This window comes from Sardina pilchardus, chromosome 11 (genome assembly GCF_963854185.1).
Source record: "Sardina pilchardus chromosome 11, fSarPil1.1, whole genome shotgun sequence".
Classification (NCBI taxonomy): domain Eukaryota; kingdom Metazoa; phylum Chordata; class Actinopteri; order Clupeiformes; family Clupeidae; genus Sardina; species Sardina pilchardus.
In genome coordinates this window covers 31,719,401-31,744,690 of record NC_085004.1, presented here as the reverse complement: position 1 = coordinate 31,744,690, position 25,290 = coordinate 31,719,401, and the positions used below count along the sequence as shown (strand labels likewise).

Genomic DNA, 25,290 nt, shown 5'->3' with positions numbered 1-25,290 from the left:
TTGAGAGAGCAGAATACAACAAGATTTATTTCAACAAACTTTTTAGGGAGACTAATCTCCATGCTGGCTGCCAATAAGGACTCAATAGGATCTTACCTCAGCATGTGCGGTCCAATGACTGGTCCAGTGCTTTGCTCTCTGGTCCTGGCTGATGTGCGGTCCAATGACTGGTCCAGTGCTTCACTCTCTGGTCCTGGCTGTTGTGTTGAGGAGCGCTAGTGCCGTGTGTGTCCTGCATGTCCTCTGTTCCGGTCACCTCACATCCTTCTGCTGGGACGAGGTCTGCAGCCGCTCGGTTTTATGATGGGCAGCACTCCTCCCTTCTCTCGCCTCGTCCAGCTTCCTCTGTCCCGCTCATCTCCACAGTCCAGACCACCCCTGCTGCCGCTTACGGAGATTTGCTGACAATCCCATAGCCAGCCCCCACATTCCCTGACCCCCCTCCCACTCTGCAAACACAAACTGTGTGCACACTGCCATTTTGTGACAGACCTAAAGCTATTCCCCTCCACAAACTTGTTGTCATTCATGACACAACATGTAGAAACGCGTACGGTGCCAGCTGACTACATTGCTCTGGTTGTTCATTGACGCCAGACCAAATGTAGACAGATGATGGACGATGAAAGTTCTCACCGCCCTAATTCTGTACTCAAAGAAAAGACCCTCACATCTGTGAAAAATATGTTCAAAGCTATGGTAACCATGTCTGATTGATTTTTGGTGGAGGATCAGGTGCCATATTGGCCTTGAAGAGGCCATGAATACTGTTTGATCTTTTGATTAAACAGAAAGATTTGTGAGTCATGTCAAGTTACACGATGCTCAAATGTGTGTAAGGTGAAGCAATCAGTGTGACTGAGTCAGAAGGTTGATTGTTACCTTTTGACATTAGATCTGTAAATGTACTTTTGTATTATGAACATTCCACCTCTTTTGTAAACTAATCCAGTCAAACAGAAGTCAAACCCTGAAAGAGAAACAACTCTGTTCTTTTTGTTATGTGTGGAAAGTGGAATGATGGTTTGTATTCGCAGGGTCAATAGGAGGAGTGGAGGTGAATTGATGAGCTTCAACAGAACAGTTGTTTACAAGATGTTACTGTGACAACACCTTGCTAATGTTGAGCCAACACTTTCTTATTGTGAGTGTGTGAAAGACCAACAGATCTCAACCTACAACCACTGCTTACCACAACACCTGCTTATCACAATGAGTTTTTCTCTTCCTTCTGACAACACAGAGATTTAGGTTTGCCGTTCATTTGAGTCAGCTTTAATACACTTTGATAGTCAGGAATGACAGAATACAGGGTATGAATGCATGCAAGCTTTAAAAAATCTCCTTTGTAAGAAAACCCTGGTGCAGGGCTAAGATATCTTCCTTGACAGGATATAACAATAGTGGAGTGTGGGCCTGTGTTTTGTGTGACTCTCTCAAGACACAACCAATAACCTTTCTACTCTGTGCTAATGCCCTTTTCCATACATGTCCATAAACACTCGAATTCTTAATGAACATACAGCCACAGCTTCTGTACTCACCAACCCACTGCTTTCTCTCACTTCCTCTCAGACTCTCTGCACAATGTGGGGCCAGCTGTTCAAACAGGATGGTGTTTATGAAGGGCACGGGGTCAACAAGCTGTGGGGGGGGGGGGGGGGGGGGGGGGGGGGGGTAAGGGAAGTAGTCATGACTGTATAAGAACAACTCATGCAATGAATGTGTTTTTGTTTGTTTTTTTTGTTTTTTTTTTTGGGGGGGGGGGGGGGTGGGGTATAGAAGAGAGTGTGTCTCTATGCGTGTATAGCTGGCACAGATTGCACATTTGTATTGTCCTTGGTGAGAAAACCTGCTCTTCCAGAGGATGAGTAGGAGTGTGAATGATCTGGATTCACTGGATTAGACACCCTCATGCTTTTCCCAGCCTGAAGTGCAAGCAAGAGTCTCTCAGACATAGAGACATACTGTAGCATGTTGCTAACGTTCTCCATACTGATTAAAGGGGCTCAGTGAGCTCAGCTCATTAGCATGACCTCAGTAGCAGGCCATGTTCCAGTTCTTGCTTCAGTAATTACCTGATGGGTCTGAAAAAAATATTCTGCCATGAAAGTGTGTCTGTTATAGTCATTTGCACAAGTACAGTAGCATCTCCTTTTTCATACATCAAACTCATCTCTTTTTTGAGGGCAACATGACACATTTCCTTCCTTCATTTGTGTCCCGTTTCAAGCTTTTGGCGACCAAGTGACAGGCCCACAATAAAAACTAAAAGCTATCCCCCAAACAATCTTCTCTCATGTCATTCGTTTGCCTATAAAGTAAGACATTAAAGTAGTCAGCAATAGAATTGCAATATTTTGATAATGGATCCCATCACTATTTCTTTGAAGAGAGCTTTTTCTTAATGTAGTTGATCAAAGTGATTACAGTAATGGCCAGTCCATCTCATCTTCATAATGCCCCAGCAATATAGTCCAGAACACAATCTCTTGTTATTATTTAATTGACTTTTGGACAAAATGAACGCTCCCCCTCAGTTGTTTAATCAACATACATGAGAACAACATTATAGAAAATGGTGTATTCGGTTTAATTCATTATTTGTCATTTTGTCCATCAGAAACTACTATGTGATATATGCCTGTGTGGTGTATCAATATATAATAAAAAATCACTAGTTTCAGGGGTATTGGCCGAGGATGTAGAGAAGCACACACAAAATTATTGAATCAACATGCAGCAATCCCAGCGGAGAGCAGTTTTGGGTGTGTAACATTGTTCTTATTACTCCTTTAAAAAGTCATGAGTACTTATTACTGATTTGTTGGTGTGATATGATTAATATAATGACACATTGCTTATACATCATAGCTTGTAAGGTTTTTATATAAAGTCTTCAAGACTTCTCGTCCCATAATCGACGTTTTGAACAAAATGGAGCTATCTGCTCGAGCAGAAAACAAAAACTAATTTTGTATTTGTAAATGGGAAGGTATGGACAACTGCATTGGTGACTTTCCCCCAGACCTATTAATATGCACTGATATGATAAGTTATACTTTATAGGCTACTTACAGTATACTTTTTTATTATTATTACTATATTTTTCATATATTATACAGTATATATCATACATTATTATTACTTTCCCACAGTTTCTAATCATTCAGCTGAAGGTTTGACCATTTTCCCTACCTAACTACTGAAAGGGCATCACAGCATCTGTATGAGCAGACTACATTTACAGAGAATCGTGCACCTACAGTACAGAACTTCAGCAGTAGTTTACTTGGACCAAGGGTAGCTATGGAAACCATGTCTTTGTGTTGTTGTTGTTGGTACTGTTAGGACATTTGCATATCATTGTAACTTCAGGAGCAGAACCCCAGTGCTGCAGTTTAGAAGATACCATACTGTACCTTTCTGTGAAAAATGGAGACAGTTGGTGCACAGTTCATTTACTTCTGCATATTTACCTTCAGTGACAGACTACCATTAAAATGCGGTTTAAAGTTTTTTTTCTGCTACTTACTACCTGACTGTCAGGTAGTCTCTCATCTCAAACCCTTGGAGACTCTGCGACCTCCATGGCTTTACACCACATAACTTAAACAATTCAATGCTTGGTGTTATGGATGTAGTATCATGCTATTTTCTGCCCTACAAACACTGTCGTGGGCTACAGTATTTCATAACCAACTCCCAACTGCTTGCTCATTGGTATTCCAATTGCTCTACCACCCTCTTCTCCAGTGAGTATTTCTATGTCCGGACATATTGTGGCAGCCCCAGAGTCTTCCCAGTAACAAACAAAGTCTCTCAAGCAACCAGCACCTAGTGGTTCTCCAGAGATAGCCAGAGATATCAATACGCAGGGAAACCCGTGGGACAGTCCACAAGATTAGCTTGTTTACTCCAGTTTAAATTTTGACACCAATCCAATCCATTGTGAAAGCCGTTCAAAGAAAGCAGTTGTGCTGAGATCAGACAGCAGATGTGAAGGCGCTTCATTGTGGAGGGGTGGGTGGAGTCTAGAGGGGGTGGAGTCTAGAGGGGTGGGTGGAGTCTAGAGGGAGCCTTGGCCTCTGGAGCACTCTCCCCTTTCACAGAGCAGCTTCCCACACGTCACCTCACACCAGAGTCACCTCTGGCTCCACATGACAAGGCAGCAGGTAGCCACTGCTCGTGAAAACTGTGCAAAAAGCAGTTAGTCTGAAAAAAAATCAATTTTTTCCATTTTCCACTCCATGAATTTGGGTGTAAAATATTAAACAGAAAATCACAACAATGAAAGCCTTTGCTGTGCCCCAGTAAACATCTATATTTTACAATAAAATCACTGTTTTGACTAACATGACAACATTCTTCTTGACAGGTGACCGTTCTTTACTGTATCTACATGGAAACTAAAGGTTGAATATGGGTGAGCTGAACTTAGCTGAACATGGATTTGATTAACTAAATGGTACAAAAACATTCATGAAAGCCATTAACAGGTAAAATATATCTGATACCCTGAGATGGATTTTTTCCTGTGTGGTTGTACCACTGGCCTATTAGTAAACATGTTGCTCCTGTGTCCATCAGATGTAATCACGTGGACTATTAATCACTATGTCATCTAGACTATAAGGCACAGGAGAACCAAGATAAATACTTTTTTGTTATTTTAATAGGGTAGAAAGGCAATATTTAGGAATTAAGAGTAGGGCGAAGAATGAAAATGGTTTGGTAATGGCAGGTGGTTCATAAAACAACACAAACGTCTTTACAAAATACAGCAAATAACACGCATGTGCAGATATAAAGATTATTTTTTGCCATATGTGCAAGTTTATCCTGTCACTTCCTTAATAACTGCAGTAGTGCATACACTATGTTCTGTGTGAGCTTTACTCATTTAGCTGAAACTTAGAGTGCCACAGCACTCCCTTACTAAAGCTATCTTCACAAAGCCACACATATCTACGCCTTGTGTTTTCTGAAGTACGCAGACTTCATTTGCAAACAAAAATGTCAATTTTAGACGTATAAAATTAATGCATATTCCCATTCACATACAAACAAAGCCTAGTGCACAAATCAGACAGGAAAGGCAGCAAGGATGCGATTAGTCATTCCCCGAATCGCTGCTCCATCTGCAACACTGTTTGGATGTCTGCTGGCCGGGCCGGGCTGGTTAGAGGACACACCACCAGAAGACGGCCAGGGACGCCAGCAGACCCAGCAGAGGCTTGCCTGCAGCGGTGAGAGGGGCCGCATTGCACAGGTCACTGCTGCAGCATCTGTACGTGAAGCTGGCCACTGAGGGGAACATCTGGGAGAGCCGGTTGTAATCGCAGTCGGAGTACTTGATACACTGGCGGTAGATCAAGCCACCTATGCGTTGAGGGCAGAAGAGTTAGGATTCATTCTTATAATAGTCAAATACCCCATTACCCATCATCATCTACTGTATGCCAAGGTCATGGCTAATATTACTGAACAATATCTGCCATGGTTCATAACATTCAATATATTGATAAACCGATAAAATGTTATGACATGAAATTTACACCTAAGAATGAATATGTTTGCAAAGAGTGGCCACTCTTCACTACTTCCAATAAGATGAGCCAGTGTAGTTTACTGGATGTAAATGAGTGTAGAAGTGAGATCACCTCTCTCCTTCAGGGTCAGGCAGGCATCCTCCCAGCCACAGCCTTTGACCTTGGAGCAGCTCCCCGTGTAGTCTTTACATTTATAGCACTGCAGCGCAGAGCCTGGAGAGAAAGGTTTTATTGAGTTAGCACTAATAGGCTATATCTAGATAGTCAATTGATATGTTACTTATTCTGTAGCACTAATATATCTAGATGGTCAATTGAAGAGTCTCTCTCTCTTTAGCCAGGGCGTACGTTGAAAGGGACAACTCTATCAGGATTAGCCTGCCAGTATACTGTATCTGTACCAGTGGAGCTTTATGATTACATTTCATTGTGTCCTGCCAGTATATCTGTACCAGTGGAGCTTTATGATTACATTTCATTGAGTCCAGTCCAATCGTCTGCCCACAGCACTGGCCATGTCAAAACTGTACATTGACTTCTAAACTGTACATTGACTTCTTCACTTTAACAACAAGTTTTGTTATACAGTTTCCAAAATAGTCATAAACTTTGAATCCATGTACATTCAGAACAACAATATCAAATAGATACTGTGGGCTGTTCATTCAATTCTAGGAGAAAATAAAGAAGATTGGAATACATTGGGTGATGACATCAGCTGATATGGATACATTTATAGCATTTGAAGTCAACAAAGATTAGAAATAATTTGTTAAACCATAGGTATTTCATGGGAATGTAGTCTAGTGTGTTGTTGTGCTTTGTTATGTTGTACTACGAGGGAGGAGAAAAATAATGAAGAAGAAAAATGATCATCAATATAATGTAAACATTTTACATACCCAGTCCAAATATTGCAAGACAGAAAACAATGCAAATCCCAACAGACGTTTTCATCGTTGTGTGCAAATATCAAATCCCCTTTGGATGCCAGAAATATCTCCCTTCCTTCCTGAAAAGACATAAAATAATGAATACGTATCACCCAATGATCAGTTTATGTCTGTAAATATTTAAGTATTCATCAAGTCAAGCTGAAACATTGTCTGAAACAAACTCTTTTTCCAATGCCAACTCTAATGATGAGCCCTTGGTTATGAGGTACATTGAACTGAATCTGCCCAGCAGTCACAGTAACCACAAACTCCAGACAAATAAGACAAATAAGACAAATACACATGATAGCTGTTAATGCCTTAAATCTCTGTTATTTGCTTGACACATAAGCACCTGAAAACACATGCATGATCCATATAGTTTTGTGTGCTTCTTACCTTCTTGGAGTACACTGAGACTGAGAAGCTTTGCACCCTCTACTTTCTTCTGCCAATGAGTTTTGATCTTGTGCACAGCGCTATACTGAGGACCCCACAGGCTCTTTACGCCCCCAAGCCTTCTGGCCAGAATTACAATTGGTCCTACGGGTGACCATGCCAAATATAAGGTCATTGTCACTGCTGGTTCAATTGTTCCCTCTCCTGATCAATGGAAAAAAACGTGTGCATGAAATAAAAGAGTAAGGTTCCCTCACAACCAGAGCCCTCTGTCTGGCTACAGACAACACACACTTTACAACCTGTTGAACTCAAACGTATACGTCTTCCCCTAAGAGTACACATCAATGAGCACATGGGAGACATAAGAAGATATGTTGTGAGTAGTGGTGGGCCGTTTAGGACCAGTGTGGAGACACGGGAGACAGGGATGAAGGCATAGCAGCTCCAGATTGCCCTGGGCGGCGAAACAAAGGCCCCCTGCCCACACCACAAAGGCCTCTTGAGGTCACGCTGGCAGCACGAAGTAAAGAGAGCAAACAGCCCATAAAGGATTGTTGTAAGACTAGGCTTCTCCGAACAAAGGCCTATGTGTCCTCCCGAACAGCCATTGGGATTAAAAAAAATCTCAACCTCAAAAGATGCCATTGTTGAAAGTGCTCTGAATTATTGTCATTCTTTGACCGATGTCATTGTTGAAGCCAGAGATGCATTAGATCCCAAATGACACGGGTGAATTCTAGATATTCCCCCTAAACTAAAACCGGGGTCAGTCCAAAGACTGATTTTTTTCTGTATTGGTCTGAATGTTTTTGGTGCCAGTTTGTGGTAATTCATCTATTTGGAGTTTCATTCACCATTCAAAGTGTATTTGGGTAAAAAGCAGTCACTCCACAGCCAAGTAAAGCATAGTGTTTATTTTACCTGAAACATAAAAAACATGACACACATTTTAAAGAAAAAAATATAATTGATACACTTGCAAATAAGAGATTTTCTTCAAACAATATAAGATAAATGAAAGCTCTATTGCACAGCTTATTTTCCAGAAAAGGAGAAACTAATTACAACATTAATTAGCAATCACCCACAATAAAATGAAAATATAACAAAAGAAAAGGAAACTCTTATCTCTCTCTCTATACATATATATACTGTACACCAAAAAAGGGTAGAACACTTACCCACTTGGCAAAACATGAAAAAAGAAATCTTTACCATGGTACTTATTCAAATATTTTTGTTCTGATTGAACCAGATCATTCTCCAGTTCTGTGTTTACACCAAGATGATGGCCTGCTTCAAAAAGGTCAAAGCGGTGCATACATCTCTTGCACCTGACCAGTTATTCCACACTCAGGTTCTACAGACTAGAGAACACTGGATGACCATAAAGCTAAACGCTGGATGAACAATGAATCAGGATCAAGCCAGGGAATCAGACCAAGCAAACAAATCCAGCGGCCTGTATGGGAGCGTGAGTGACCCCAGAGTGGGAGATGAATAATAAAGTAACTCCGTTACTCTGTGTGCGTCACTTTAGCATCGGACTCCTGTGCTTTTTGACTTCCCACTTCTCTGTTAATCACAAAATTCTACAGAAATCTTTAAACTACGTGGGATGCTGTTGTCTGTGGCCAATATCATATTTTGTAAGGAAGTTTCACACACATCAATCCTATGCTGGTAAGGACATGGGCACCATAATTCATTTTTATTACATACCACGTCCGATATTTGTGTCTCGATGGAGTAGAACCACTCAAGTGGTCATATCTGACCTCTTTGCCTGTGACGTCACTGAATGTGAGTCCAGTGGTTCATAGCATTAGTGGCAAAGCTGTCTTTTTCTGGGAAACAAACCAACTGCACTGATGCAGACAAGCAGATTTGTAACAGCGGATTGGAGAAGTCAGGCCACAGCAATCAAGTCTCTGAGTCGTTTGTCTTTGTCTGTATGTGCACAAATGTAACTTATGAGGAGCACACTCATCTTGTGCCGCATCCTTAGATCTGCTCCACACAAATAAGCAAAAGCATTGAGTCTGCGTTTGTTCATCACCAAAAGAATACCATAAGAAGACTGGCAGCTTCAACTCTCTGTGGAAGATTCACGAGAGGGGCAAGAAGACCATCCTTTACTGCCGGCTGTGCTAAAAACAATTTTTAAAAAAAAGCTTAGGCATGAGTAAAGGCCTGCCACACTGCCCACTCGCCCCTCTCATACTGTAGTGCTGTGCCACCGGGCGGGGTCAGACGTGGCGAGGGCAGCGACCGGACGGGGCGGCCAGGTTCATGCCACGGAGGTCCGGCTCATCGTAGTCATCCGTGTCTGAAGAGTTGTCCTCGTGGAACGGGGCGACGGAGACATGGCTCACTGGGTTCTGCTGGTGGGGACAGAGCAGAGCGAGAGGGAGAGGGAGAGAGAGGGAGAGGGAGGGAGAGGGAGAGAGGGAGAGCAGAGAGAGAGGGAGAGCAGAGAGAGAGGGAGAGGGAGAGAGAGAGAGAGGGAGAGAGAGAGGGAGAGAGAGAGGGAGACACACACGAGGGTGAGTGTGAAAACGAGAGCTGTGGGCACAGGTCTTAGAAGTACACGTCCAACTCTCAGGCTTTCCTTGATTAAAATAACATCCTGTGGCTGTGCTGGTAATTCCCTCTAAATGGTCCAGTTGCAGTTCGAATGTCGTTAAGGAGTAAAGGAAACAAAACAAAAAACAGAACAAAAGGAAATTCTTAATGTGTAAATATAATTGAATTGTTTCAATTACTATCTTACAATCTCTCAGGACAAACACGAAAACAGAAATCAAATCTTGCTGTTATCAAATCTGGGCAAATGGATATCTCTAATTAGGGGCTTTTGTCTTTGGGCAATGTTCTGGCTGGCACTTACATGGAACTCCTTTAGAAAGGCTGAGTAGTCCAGCAAGACAAGAGAGAGCTCAAATCTCAGTCATTGCATGATATGCTTGATTCTAAGGATTGGTGTAAACTGCATTGTGTAGCCACAGTCCTACACTGAACTAAACTGACACTTGTAACCTCTGACATGGAGGAAGGTATCCTAGCAAGGAGGCCACATCTCTGGGTAGTGATCGGTCACTCGTCCCCTAAACCTCACACACCCAATCTGGGTCATGGCACCAGTGTAACCTGCGCTATCACCTTTGGAATTAGAACAGGAGCTCTGGCGGCCTGAAACCAGCACTATTCCCCTAAAATGCAGGCAGAAAACTACAGCGGCTTTAGAAAATACACAAACTCAGGCAATATCTAGCACAACTGATCAAGTACAGTACACAGAGAGTGGCTGTGGCACCAGAGGCACGGGACGGGCGCTACTTACGGAGCGAACGACGGACTCGCGGAAGGTGGGGCAGACCATGTGGAAGCGAGGGATGCGCACGTCAAAGAGCTCCTCCTTGTTCTTTAGCCGGTGGAAGGTGTAGTGGCCCTCCATGAACTCCGAGGTGGTGGAGAAGGTGGTGCAGCTGGCGTACTCGTGCACCTTCCCCGGAGTCATAACAGGAAACTCGCCTGAACACAATATTCATATATTAACGTCACAAACTCGCCTGAACACAATATTCATATATTAACGTCACAAACTCGCCTGAACACAATATTCATATATTAACGTCACAAACTCGCCTGGACACGATATTAAAGTCACACACTAACCTGAACACAATATGAATATATTAAAGTCACAAGCTCACAGGAGGAAACAACAGTAGAGTACCGCTAACTGTTAAAGGGACACTTCACCGATTAGCATTAAGCTTTGTATCTTTAGAAAATCAGTCATGTTTTTGAATGGTCGTGCATCATTCCCTCAGTTTGCCTTGAGATGGGAGAAATACGGATTTCAATGATTTTTACATCATTGAAAGCAGGAAGTCAAACATTGAAATTCGTATTTCTCCCATCTTAAGGCAAACTGAGGGAATGATGCACGACCATTCAAAAACATGACTGATTTTCTAAAGATACAAAGCTTAATGCTAATCGGTGAAGTGTCCCTAAGGCATTTCACCAGCAATCTTAATGTGAATGGAAATCTTAATCTGTTTAGCTGCTGCTAAGTAACAAACACATGCTATTGTCATTCATAACTTCAAAATATACCGGGATGTGATGTCTATAAGACCACATGTATCAAAGGTTCACACACACTGAAATCACACAGCACGACCTGTGGAACAGTATTCATAAAAGATACTTTGCAGCAGGAAAACCAGCCTACTTCTGCACATAGTGGTTTGGAGGTGCCTTTCACATAATATTTGTGATTTGCAGATTGCGGTCACCAAAAGGAGCTGAAAGTGATGCAAGCAGGCTAACTGGCCTGTGTATCAATCATTGCATTCACGCATATGTAATGCCAGGCTCTTCCTGGAAGGCTCTTCAGCCTGCTCATAAATTTTCGATGGACCGTAACCGTTGTGGCTGCTATTGTGTTAGCGTACCTGTTAACACGGCCCGGTGGAGTGTTGCACCTAGTGAATGAGTTGCACACTAAGAGGCTGAAGGATTTATGTGTGTGTCAAGGTTGAATAAAGAATTGCCCTGTTGGGCATAAATAAGATATCCAGCGTCCGAGTGAACACAGTAGGGGCAGGATGAAACACAGCCCGCGGTTCCACAGCGGAGATACATGAGCTACTGTAGCTCAAGAGCCATCCACAGCACATGCTCCACTGTGTAGACCACATAAGGATCATTATGGGGTGGACATTAGGCATGTTCATATACACACCATTTGACTCACTTTCAGATTCATGAAGAGCTGCATGTACCATTTGATAACGAGGACTAAAACTGTCCACAGATAAATTGTGGGATCTCGCATACACATGGTCCTATGGCAAGCTACACACAAACACTGATACACTTGGCCCCACCTGTCTGACTGCCACAGCTAGTGCTTCAGGTCTGTCACCTGATTGGTCTGACTGCCACAGCTAGTGCTTCAGGTCTGTCACCTGATTGGTCTGACTGCCACAGCTAGTGCTTCAGGTCTGTCACCTGATTGGTCTGACTGCCACAGCTAATGCTCAGGTCTGTCACCTGATTGGTCTGACTGCCACAGCTAGTGCTTCAGGTCTGTCACCTGATTGGCAGGTGTCTTACCGACCACGCCCGGGCCTCGCACTTCCTCCACGTTGCCGTTGGCGTTGGTGATCTTCCAGTAGCGGCTGTCCAGCTGGCACGCGTTCTCAGGCAGCGCACTTCTGGACATCTCGATCCTGATGCAGGGACGATACACCACAGCAGTGAGTTTACACACACACACACACACACACACACACACACACACACACACACACACACACACACACACACACACACACACACACACACACACACACACACACACACACACACACACACACACACACACACACACACACACACACACACACACACACACACACACACACACAGTCAGTTAATGTACACCCACAGAATGCCGCCCTTATCATTCTCCTGAGTGAAACGTACCTGATTCGATAGGTGAAGAAGAAGTGCGGGGGATGCACAGAGCTGAGCTCGGGCAGGAAGGAGGTAGAGACGGAGACAGTGATGTCACCTGTGGTGGCCACACACTGTTTGTCGTGGACATACCTGAGACAAGAGGTGAGGAGAGAGACCATGAGACGGGACAGAGGAAGAGATGAGAAGAGAGACCATGAGACAGGACAGGGGAAGAGATGAGAAGAGAGACCATGCGCAGGGCCAGAGGGAGAGATGAGGAGAGATGAGAGGGAGAGATGAGGAGAGATGAGGAGAGATGAGCAGAGGTGAGAGGGACCATGAGCAGAGATGAGAGAGACCATGAGCAGAGAGGAGAGGGACCATGAGCAGGGCCAGAGGAAGGTACTCGGCACAAGTGGAGTCACAGCAGGTCTCTCGGCCTCTCCTGAACATCTGGGCTGCTCAGCATGGGAGGCGCTAATTAGTGCAGTCCTGCCAGAGTGTGCTGATCCAGCCCACCGAGGGTGAAGAATTCTCTTAGATCTGTCTCTGATGCATCTTACACGGGTTTGCTTGTTTTTGAGTTCTGTTTCTGATGCATCTTTAATGTCTTTACTTGTTTATTTAATCAATTTGTAAGAGACCCTGTACAATTTCAAACATAAATGCCATTTGATGCATTATGCCAAAGATAGTCTTGGGCTAATTTACAGTCCCTTAGCAGGTCACAATTTGACAGTCCGATCCAATATTTAGACATACAGACAGAGACACCTTTGTAATTTGCATGCCAATCATGACCCAATATACAACTACACGCTCCCTGCTCCATACCTGAAGGTCTGGTCCCTGATGATTGGGTACAGACACAGACACAGACACAGACACAGACACACACACACACACACACAGACACACACAGAAACACACAGACACAGACACAGACACAGACACACAGACTGTGGTACCCCAAGCTACTCTTGTTGTCCCACTAGGGCAAACCGTCGCCGAATCCCCTTGGGAAAGGTTGTGGACGGCATATACCTCACCAGGGCGATGTTGGAAGGGCTCTAGGACCCTGGGGAGCTGCTCTGAGGCTGGTAGACAGGGAAAAATCTAGAACGATCTAATAAAGGTCACTACCAAACTTTTCTCAATTGATTCTATAGTACTTTTCCGCGTAGAATCCATTTCTGCTTGGGACATTTTTATATCACGCATAGTTAATGAGATAATTTGCATATTTGAATACATTAGGGCAATTCCATATCAGTTGGAACAGGTCCGACACCATGGTCCTCAGTTTTTCCTGATTTTTGGTCCAAATGTTCCTCCATGTCTCATTAGAAGAAAACCAAAATTTTAGCTGGGTATCTTGTTTAGTTTCTGAGATATGGCTCTTCAAATGTGGTTAGACGTGTCCTAAAAAAAGGCTGAAAATTCCTGTATTTAATGAGCACCACTTTTTTTTAAACCCCTCTCCTCTCTTAAGGCTACCATATTATTTTCTAAAAATTTGAACACTGGGGCAGTACCCTGTGTTGTTGTCCAAAATCACAAAGGAATTACAGTCCTTCCCACCATTGGAGACTTATTCATCGAAACAAACCCATATTTTTTTTTGAAAGCAATGAAAAAAAGCCTGTTTTTGTTCTCTTATGGTCATGAATGCCTAGCAGTCACATTTTTAAAACTCTGCATATATATATTCCATGAGTAAGAGAACATGTTGACAAAAAAATTGAGATGTTTTTTTTTCTTATTTCGAGGCTATGAGCCTTCAAAGTTGGCCAAAATGGCGTTTTTCCTAAAAATGCCACTTTTATTGCCTTTTTCCAAGGACAAGATGAAATGCAAATCCAACATTTCTTTTTTTCTGCAATAGTGTGGCACTTTGTAGATCATGTGAATGTGGTAGATCCGACCTGTCCATTTTAATATCCCCACAGCACATGTCTGAAGCTAGAAAAAATGAAAAAATGTCTTGGCTGAAGGAGGTGTTGGTTTGATTTGTATGAACCTCTTAGAAGGACAATATGGGATGTAAACCCATTTTATCTTTTTGAGGGATCAGAATGCCATCCTGTAAACAGGATAAAAATGTTATATCCCATTTTTACTATTTAGTGATCCCTTAAAATATGTCCAAAAGTTGTCATAAATGGGGGAAAAAAGGCGACTAAATTGAGGGGCTTAAATGGCCAAGTGGATCAAGTCACAAGGCTAAAAATGAAATATAAGACAGAAGAGATACTGAGGGAGAACACTGTTAAATGTATAATCCCTGCTATGATGGCCTTTGAACCCACTGTGTCCCTAACTGAGGTTCATTCTCATTAAACAAATTTCTTCTGCATGAAGCATATTGTCTCCTGGTTGCTGTTGGAGTTACCGTTGGATGCAGCATGCATTGTGATTTGTTCTAATGGTATCCCTGGACAGTTAACCTGAGATCCACTTAGATAAACATAACCCTAGGACCAGTGAAAATCCTACACTTTTTGGTCATCCATATCCATCCATAAGTTAAATTAATAATATGTTTTTTATGTCACACAAAGTGGGTACCGATCAACTCCAAATGGTCTGAAACATACTCCTACACAATATCTCAAACCATGATTTTGGCCTCAACACTTACAGTTTTTTGTTTTTTTTCCCCATTCATTTCAATGGGAAATAGTTTTTTGCGAACAACTATTGAACGGAAGGTCGTAGACTCAATCTGATTTGCTCCATCAGACATAATTCGCCCATGAGGATCAAGCAAGAAGTGAATGTTTATTTCTATGACCTTCCGTTCTCTAGATATAGCCTTTTTAAAGTTTATTTCCTGTTTTAAACCAACTTCCGGTTATCACAGGATATTAGGGACACAGTGGGTTCAAAGGCCATCGTAACAGGGTTAAACATTTCACAGTGTTCTCCCTCAGTTTCTCATCTGTCTTATATTACATTTTTAACCTTGTGTGACTTGATCCACTTGGCCATTTAAGCCCCTCAATTTACAGTTTTTCTCAATTGTTTACACACAATATCTGGTACTTGAGACACAATCCTCATAATATGTAGCTCATGCACCAACCTCCTGAACCAATTCTGCTGAACTATAAGCACAATTTCTGCTTTACACTCAAATTGCAGTTCTATAACACACTGTTTTCAAAACACTACACACAATTCTGTGCATTAGACACAATTTTCATGAAGAAAATGTCTTGTTTTCACAAAGAACACACTGCCATTCAAATTCTAAAGCTAACTGCCCTACCATGCACACTGACTCATCAGATGGGCAAACTCCTGTCACACAGTCTTACAATTAGCAATCAGAGCTTTAGTATTACAGTAGTAGTACAGGCAGAGGCAGAGCCAGAGGAGTGAGAGTAAGAGGAGGAGGATGGGGAGGCCAAGGACCGTAATCTCTGATGAGATCCGAGCCACCAGAACACTGCAGTGCTGCGTATCAGTACAGTACCGGACAGTACAATACAGCTATATGAGCACAGTAGTACAGTATTGCCTGTGGGCTGTTCTGTAAGACTGTAAAAATAAAGTATGTTTCAAGTATTTGGGGAAAGTAATCCTACTTTGTATTCCTACACAGTTTACAGTATTGTACTATTTGTTTGGCAGCCGAAAGATTACCAACACAAGGGCTTCTGTCTCCTGAACAGGAAACTGAAATCATGAGCATTGTCCCAGAAAAAACGGCATAACATTACAGCAAATACAAAGAAAAATAATAGAAAACAATGAGATATTTCAAAATATTGATAGGGTAAGCATATCAACTTACTGTATCAGCTTATCTATTGTTTGTAGTGTAACACTGAACAAAAAAAGGCCCAAGTCATTATAATGTGTGTTTTCAATTCATCACAGTGTTTTACACTGAGCACATCAGTGTTCAACTGGTCCTTATAAATGTCTTGATATATGATGGTTTGTGTGTGTCTCTTGAGAACAAAATAGCATTTTGAGGAGAAATTACATTGTTTTGAAGGTAAAGTGTCATTTTGCAGGAGAATTGTGGAGTTTTGCCCATTGTGTGTGTTGTTTTGGATTTGTGTGTAGAGTTCTGAGAATATGAGGCATGTTTTCAGAAAATGTGTGTTAACAATCGAGAAAAACTGTAGTTGCCTTTTTCATTTTTGACAACTTTTGGACATATTTTAAGGGATCACTAAAGAGTAGAAATGGGATACAACATTTTTATCCTATTTACAAGATGGCATTCTGATCCCTCAAACAGAAAAAATGGGTTTACACCCCATATTGTCCTTCTAAGAGGTTCATACAAATCAAACCAACACCTCCTTCAGCCAAGACTATTTTTCATTTTTTCTAACTTCAGACATGTGCTGTGGGGATATTAGAATGGACAGGTCGGATCTACCACATTCACATGGTCTACGAAGTGCCACACTATTGCAGAAAAAAAGAAATGTTGGATTTGCATTTCATCTTGTCCTTGGAAAAAGGCAATAAAAGTGGCATTTTTAGGAAAAAACGCCATTTTGGCCAACTTTGAAGGCTCATAGCCTCGAAATAAGAAAAAAAAACATCTCAATTTTTTATCAACATGTTCTCTTACTCATGGACTATAAATATGTAGAGTTTTAAAAATGTGAGTGCTAGGCATTCATGACCATAAGAGAACAAAAACAGGTTTTTTTTTCATTGCTTTCAAAAAAAATATGGGTTTGTTTCGATGGATAAGTCTCCAATGGTGGGAAGGACTGTAATTCCTTTGTGATTTTGGACAACAACACAGGGTACTGCCCCAGTGTTCAAATTTTTAGAAAATAATATGGTAGCCTTAAGAGAGGAGAGGGGTTTAAAAAAAAGTGGTGCTCATTAAATACAGGAATTTTCAGCCTTTTTTTAGGACACGTCTAACTACATTTGAAGACCCATATCTCAGAAACTAAACAAGATACCCAGCTAAAATTTTGGTTTTCTTCCAATGAGACATGGAGGAACATTTGGACCAAAAATCAGGAAAAACTGAGGACCATGGTGTCGGACCTGTTCCAACTGATATGGAATTGCCCTAATGTATTCAAATATGCAAATTATCTAATTAACTATGCGTGATATAAAAATGTCCCAAGCAGAAATGGATTCTACGCGGAAAAGTACTATAGAATCAATTGAGAAAAGTTTGGTAGTGACCTTTATTAGATCGTTCTGGATTTTTCCCTGTCTATGGGGAGCTGCTCTGCTCGTCAGCCCTTCCACTAATTGGAGTTCAGGTGTAACTTGTTAGTTTTTGTTCTGAACAGCACTCAAGAAGGACCTGTTTTTAGGAGAGACGAGGAGAGTACAGCAGGGCTGTGGTTGTGAGACTCGAAAAGCCAATCTCCTTGGTTTAAAGCAGTGATTTGTTTGTTTAAATCTTTTTCACGTCTAATCATTTGTGCCCAGGAATTCTGAAGAGCGGAGTGGACTGGAGACTAGCCAAGAGGGCCCATCCAGCTTCCAGACTCAAGATCCGAAAGAGATCGAGAAGTTTTTTGTTGCCTTTTTGAGTACCTCTGTTTGAGGCTTTATAAGTTAATAAAAGGAACCATTTTTGCTGGAAACCTCTCTCCTCGTGTCTTTGGAGCCCTGGGAGTTCACAAGACACAGACACACACCTGAAGATCTGGGGCCGGTTTCCCGATAACGTTCACTCTTAGCGAGCTACGAAGACTCCAAAGGTATAACTTACCAAAGTTGTTTACCTTTCTAGTCGTGGTTCCCGAACTATCACTTAGGAGTCTTCTTACGAAAAGCTCCTTACGTCCGACGTATAAGGCACTGTCCACCATGAAGGTGCTGAATTAGGTGACATCGATTGCTCAGAAATCGATTTTTTATTTCACGCGGAGGCTTGACAGACTTATGAAAGCGTTCTTTGCACCAAAAAACATTGCTTATAATAGCCTATCGCCCCCACAACATTCACGCAACTTCAACGTGGATGAACTTATTAGCACACAATGATAAAAAAGTAGTCTAGAAATTAAATGATCTACGTCCGCCAAGTAGGTTATGTTTTCATCTGGGTTTGTTTGTTGGTGTGTTAGTTTGTTTCCAGCATGGATAAAAATATTCGAACGCTTCATGTTTGAAAGCAGAGGTCTGCGCTCTCTGAGTGCTTTTCAAGCTTGTTTGTTTGTTTGTTTGTTTCTCCGTTTGTTTGCAAGATAGGCTAACTCTAAAAGTTAAAGATGGATTTCGATTAAATTTCCAGGGAAGATCTGAAATGACCCAAGGAAGAAACTATTTAATTTTGTGAGTGATTCGTATCACCGTCTGGATGCAGGAGGCGTAGGCTATACATGTGTTTGCTTGGGGGAGGTTTGTGCTTTTCTAGTTGAAATAGGCTATGTAGACTTTTTTTAATCACAGCTGATTGACCAACATCCTCATTCCGTATTGTGTGCCTTTGGTTAACATTAAACATGACAGCAAGCCCGCACATTAGGCCTAAACATTGTAGGGCGGTGGGGGGAAGCAAAGAATAAAGCGCTTTTAACTATTTTCAAATGCATGCACGTTTCATATTTGTATGACAACATTTCCAGAAACTATTTTCTAAATTAGCATACTTACATAAAATCATTGGCGAACCAAAATAGTGATTTTGTATCATATGAGTTGCAAGCGTAACGGAAATTGCTGTAGGGTACAGTGGCGGCGACTAGCGTCGCGAGTCGAAACATTGCTAAGGTGCAGCTAAGAGAGATCTGAGAGTGCTCCAGACCACTCTTACCAACGAACGACGTGTGAAAGACATTCGTAGCAAAGAAGGTTTCGGGAAATGCGTGAGTTACTTAAGGTAGAGCTTAAGATAGAGGTTACGAACTACGTAGCGTTAAGAAGGCTTCGGGAAACCGGCCCCAGGTCCCTGATGATTGGGTACAGACACAGACACAGACACAGACACAGACACACACACACACACACACACACACACACACCTGAAGATCTGGTCCCTGATGATTGGGTACAGAAACAGACAGACACACACACACACACACAGACACACACACACACACACACACACACACACACACACCTGAAGATCTGGTCCCTGATGATTGGGTACAGAAACAGACAGACACAGACACAGACACAGACACAGACACAGACACAGACACAGACACAGACACAGACACAGACACAGACACAGACACACACACACACACACACACACACACACACACACACAGACACACACCTGAAGATCTGGTCCCTGATGATTGGATACAGACACAGACACAGACACAGACACACACACACACACACAGACACACACCTGAAGATCTGGTCCCTGATGATTGGGTACAGACACAGACACACACACACACACACACACACCTGAAGATCTGGTCCCTGATGATTGGGTACAGAAACAGACACACACACACACACACACACACACACACACACACACACACACACACACACACACACACACACACACACACACACACACACACACACACACACACACACACACACACACACACCTGAAGATCTGGTCCCTGATGATTGGGTACTCCCCCGTCACCACATTATGGACGTACGAGGTGAACCACTCCGTAAAGCTGGACCCTGTGATGAGTTACAGACGCTCAGAAACATACAAGCCACTCGGTCACAGACATGATGAGAGTGGTGACTGAGTTTACTCTATAGCTCATCCGCAATTGTTAAGAACACATCTGTACTATGAGAAAACAGAAACAGTTTTATACCTGCAATAAACATGTCAATTGTTAAGAATACATCTGTACTATGAGAAAACAGAAGCAGTTTTATACCTGTAATAAACATGTCAATTGTTAAGAATAAATCTGTACTATGAGAAAACAGAAACAGTTTTATACCTGTAATAAACATGTCAATTGCTGATGGATCCTGGGCCATTTGATCCTATAAAAGAATGGCAAGTCAGAGTGGTTCAGGAGTGAGTTTAAATATTACAGGGGGCGAGACCTCCCCCTAGTGGTGACAACACAATTATGCAGGAGAAAAAAAGAGGACCCTGCACTGAACTGCCTGCAAATTCCCAGATAAAAAACTATATGTGGCAACCGTACACTTAGTCTTCATTCAATAAAGAACAATATTGTGCTACATGAGAGCACCACTACCACTGCTACTGGACAGGACACCAGCTGCAGCTCTTTAGGAGAAAGACTTGACACATGTAAGTTTGAGCTGTAGGTCTCAAAGGAGTGTGGCACGGCGGGGGCTCCTACCGGGCAGTGGTAGAAGATCTCGCTGCGCTCGCGGCCCTCGGTGCTCTCCAGGGCCAGGTACTGGCTGAGGCCCGTGTGGAAGCAGAAGGTGAGGGGCAGGCACTGGCGCATGCCCTTGCGCTGCTGGAACCCCCCGGCGGCCGTCTCCATGTCCAGCAGGTCCTCCGAGCGGTAGTGGTTGGACAAGGCCATGCTGCCCATCAACCTGACAAACATCCACAAGTGCTCCTTTAGCTACTGGTTACATAATATCTTCTACTGTACATTTCCACACTACACTGAAATTCCACAAACCTGCTGCCTTGAAACTATCTAGTCTCGCCGAATGAACATGTAGCATGGTCATATAGGATGCACATGCACAATCAGAACCACAGTTAAATCCATTTGTATCAAATTGCCTGAGAAATTACGTCAATATGATGCTGTATTATTTAAAATGAATGACGACCCATTTCAAGTTCAAGACACAAAATGTCCATCATTGGCCAAAGTGGCAATCATATATTTGGTCGTCCCACTCTTTCCTACACTTCAGCAAACATGCTTCCAGAAGATGCTGCTGGTTGCCAGAAAATAAAATAAGATAAAAATTGTCAACACAAAATACTTAGAAATACAATGTGATTACAAACTTCACCAAGTCCATTCATGCTGACAGTAGACAGTACATCACATGCTTACAGTAGACAGTGCATTACATGCTAAGAGCTGGGGCCCTTAATGACAGGCCTTAATTAACACTTGACTCACTACACAAGCGTCTATGTTGTCTCTCACAAGTTCTCTGAAAAATCAGCCTGTCAAAAAGTTTGCTCCTACCCAGGCACCACCAGCTTCTGCCCGTTGTGTATTCGGTAAGAGCAGCGGTAGTCACTGGGAAGCTTGCAGCCAATCTGGGCCTCAATGGCATCGAGTTCCTCCTCCTTAGCTCCCTCTATTAAAAACAAAACACATCAAAGCAGAGCAGTGAAGTACATATCAGCTGAGAAGCAGCAGGATCCACATAGTAGAATGATACAGTACAATGGATTCCATGAAAATCAGCTGTGGAAAAATCACGTATTATACTAACCATGCAAAGATTTAAGTTGCAATACTGAAAAACTATGGAAAATGAATCTAAATAACCTGTTGTATAGGTCATGCATAGTTTACAAACTGCTGCTGATGTTTCCACTCTACCTTTGAGGGATTCAATCATTCTCGGGCATCTGTGTGCCAGATACGCTTTCAGATCATCCCAGGCTTTCTTCAGGACGGTGTAGTGGTCTATATAACGACCCAGATCAGCGTAGTACCATCGGAAAAGATCCTTCCAGGACTGCCCCTTTTGTGTCTTTTCTGACCTGAACAATCAAAACAATAAAGAAAAAGTTAACAATTATGGACACATTTAATCCAGAAAAGCTATACCTATATGGAGGCAGTTGTTGTAGAAAAATAGGACTTAAATAAAAATTAAAAATAAAAAAATTGTGCGCAGAGGGTACAAACAAAAAAGCCCAAAATGTGATTCGCCGAAACATCCATATTTGTTGTTGCTAATATAAGCATACGAACTGTATGGTCATGGTTATGGTTATATGATTAAGCAGATGCTGTTGTCCAAATCGACTTACAAATAAAAACAGTAGCCTACAATAGTTAAACATTAACAGTGAACAGTTTTAAAATGTTTGTAAGACTACATCAAGGAAAATGGCAATAATAAACAATAATATCAGTGCAATATCAATGATCAATAGCCTAATGAAAATAAACAAATACCATAGGTAATATACAAACCATAACTCATAAAAAAACATTTAATTAAGTGTATGCTGAACAGATATATTAAGACCCCTGTTGAAAGCGTTTCTGTATGAAAGCAAAGGCACAAGAATCATTTATAGAAATACCAAATGTAGGTATAAAATATGGACAACTCACTCAGTTACAAGCCAATGTTTGAAACAGAGTCTCCTCCATAGTGGGTTGTGTCCGGACAGCTCATTGAGTCGGCGATTCACAAAGCTGCAGCTATGGAAAACAATTGTAGCAATGCTGAAGTCAACTGAGATAACCAAGTATTTTTGTAAACTAGTGTTTATGTTGCTGGCCAAGATGTTTTAGTGCCTAGGCAGCGTGACAGGTCTTGGTGTCTGATGGCATACCTCCTGACCTAACTATGGCAAAGACTCATGAGCCAGGCCCACAAGTCCACTATACGACACACAAATGTTATGGGAGGAGTCATTTAGTTCAATTTACATTAGGGCAGTGCATGAACAAAACAAATCAAAAAGTTTTATTAAGGCCTTATATAGGCTTATTCTCCTTACCAACCATCAACAACATTGCTTTAGCTTCCTTTGTGCCAAATCTGTAGCCTACTGCCAGAATCTTGGCTGTCAGTTTTGTTTGTTTGTCCTGATGAGAAGAAATGTCCATTTTTCTCTTAGGACAGTGAGCTAATAGGCACTTTTTAAAATATTGAGCTTTACTTGACTAGCAGCCCAACTAAGCCTACTTGGAGAGCATGCAGGCCTGGACTCTGTCATCATGTCATAAACCCACGGAAATCTAGATACTAGCTTGTGCTATAGCTCTGTCAGCTGTGAGAAGAGGCCTGGGCCAACACAGTTTTAACATTCAGCTTTATTCATTCAAAATAACACAGGGCTGTGTGGGAAACTGGAAAAGGGCTCTTGGAAAACTCAAAGACTGAATGACCTAGTCAAAATGGCTAACTTGTCATAATATTTTTTTCCATAATTTTCGTATGCTCTGGTTTCTCTTATGTATGCTATGGTCTATCTAATATAACTTTTTTTTTTTCATAAACCTGTTGTTGTTATTACTCTGACATAATCCAGCCATTCACATGAACGTCGGGGTACAACATTTTCGAGCCCCAAATTGGGCCCCTAACCCACAATCACTTTCACACCATCAGAAGCATGCCGTGATCCTCCCTTGAACATCTCTGAGGGAAAGCTTCTTTGTGGTATAGAATGGATATTGGGTAAAAATTAAAATAGGTTTATTCAGGAAGACCATTATAAAATTCCAGAGTAGCAGGATTACAATTGAATAGATTACAAGAAAACAGCTCGATTCACATGCCTACTGAAAGCTGAAAAGACAGTGACATGACCTGGTAAAAATGTTCTACCCATTTGGACAAACACAATGTTTGTGGGCATGGACAAAGACATGTCTGTTGTTATACAGACGCACATGATTATTGTTCAACATCTATTGGCAAAGAAGTTCACTTAAATATCAAATTACATTACATTAACAATGTTCACGTGGGGAAAAACGATTGACTCGTATGTTGACAACAACCTGATGATATCTAAACATCAAATTAATAATTTTGAAACAAAAAATAGGCAACGTTTAACGTCATAGGGGTAGATGAATTGTGGGACTTTGACAGACACAACATACTAAACCTGAATGTTTTCGAAATGATACGGCACCTGCAGACACATTACTGTTTCGGAGCTGATGCAGATAATGGCTATCTGGCTTACGTTAATCAACGACGGGGCTATGCTATATTGTGCGTTTAGATAGGAAATTATGAAACCAACTTCGTAAGTTATCTAACATCACAATCCTCTTAACTACACATGTTTAAGCCAGTGATTAAAGCATGCGATCGCAGGTTTATTTAGAAATAAACATGAAAGTGGGTCGATAATGAAAACTCGATTTAAAACAACCTCATACCAGATGTTAGCATTAAGTAACGTTAACGTTGCATATCAGCCCGCTCTCAATTTCACTGTCATGTCAAACTTTCACTACATTTCAGGGAACATAAAACTCAGCTTCGGCATAAAGATTTTGCTATAATAACTCGGGGAGATGGGAAATCTGATTGCTGCATTGTGGGATTCGAGGATTTGGATGAAGAGGGACGACATGAAATAATACGAGCTAGCCAAACAACAACCGGAGATAACCCTAACGTTACATTACCTAAACAGCTAACTAGCTGGCTAGCTCTTAGCTAAGTAAGCCACAACAACACTGCAAAACTTTTAAAGGTACTATACGATATCGACAACTTTTCCTTGTGTATTTATACACAATAACACGTGCCTCTCTTAATACCAAATGCGATGACATGCACTCACCTGATCAAGTCTCTGAAATCAAGAAAAGATAAAATCGACAGTAAAGGATCCGAAGGCAAATTATCCAAGCGCAGTTCCATGGACGCCGCCATCTTGGAACCTGATGCATTGATGGGCGGAACCAAGCTCACGCTTGAAGTGTAGCAGCTACAGTGCAATATTATTCTGAAAAAGGCTATTTCTCATGTGTGGACTTCACAGGAGAAAAACTCGATGGTCCACTATGGGGTGTTTGTAGAAGTCTCAGACTCGATCAGGTATAGGCCTATGCAAATGGTTGTTGGGACTGGAGATTGGTGTATTAAATAGGTTAATACATCTCAATATGAACTTGAATTTGAACTTGATTGAACTTTCTAAAATTTCTTGACACCCGATCATCAGGCTACATGGGCAGCCTACGTCTTGTGTGCCTAGCCTAGCCTGACACGTTTTGGATCAGTTGTTTTGATTTTATCATTCCAAGCTGGCTATCTATCTATCTGCAGGCCATTGAGGTCAAGCTCTCGATGTGACCACGTGACACTTTCTGACT

The 25,290-nt window shown here is 41.9% G+C and overlaps 2 protein-coding genes across 3 annotated transcripts; both read right to left on the bottom strand.

Annotated features, from left to right (window-relative positions):
* Positions 1 to 4,657: 4,657 nt before the first annotated feature.
* Positions 4,658 to 7,014, bottom strand: LOC134095947 (CD59 molecule (CD59 blood group)). The gene is made up of 4 exons (XM_062549665.1): positions 6,887 to 7,014; positions 6,455 to 6,564; positions 5,664 to 5,765; positions 4,658 to 5,382 (listed from the first exon to the last, which is right to left on the bottom strand). Exons 2-4 carry the CDS (start codon positions 6,507 to 6,509, stop codon positions 5,183 to 5,185), a joined length of 357 nt encoding a protein of 118 aa, XP_062405649.1. The 5' UTR covers positions 6,510 to 6,564; positions 6,887 to 7,014; the 3' UTR covers positions 4,658 to 5,182.
* Positions 7,015 to 7,788: 774 nt separating this feature from the next.
* Positions 7,789 to 25,158, bottom strand: fbxo3 (F-box protein 3). Of its 2 annotated transcripts, none has more exons than XM_062549663.1 (11): positions 24,756 to 25,158; positions 22,555 to 22,644; positions 21,808 to 21,971; positions 21,445 to 21,559; positions 20,623 to 20,827; positions 20,248 to 20,293; positions 19,888 to 19,972; positions 12,392 to 12,514; positions 12,020 to 12,135; positions 10,233 to 10,423; positions 7,789 to 9,273 (listed from the first exon to the last, which is right to left on the bottom strand). In XM_062549663.1, exons 1-11 carry the CDS (start codon positions 24,845 to 24,847, stop codon positions 9,139 to 9,141), a joined length of 1,362 nt encoding a protein of 453 aa, XP_062405647.1. In that variant the 5' UTR covers positions 24,848 to 25,158; the 3' UTR covers positions 7,789 to 9,138. The 2 variants fall into 2 exon arrangements, with proteins under 2 accessions (XP_062405647.1, XP_062405648.1); XM_062549664.1 differs by having other exon boundaries at positions 7,789 to 9,270.
* Positions 25,159 to 25,290: the final 132 nt, after the last annotated feature.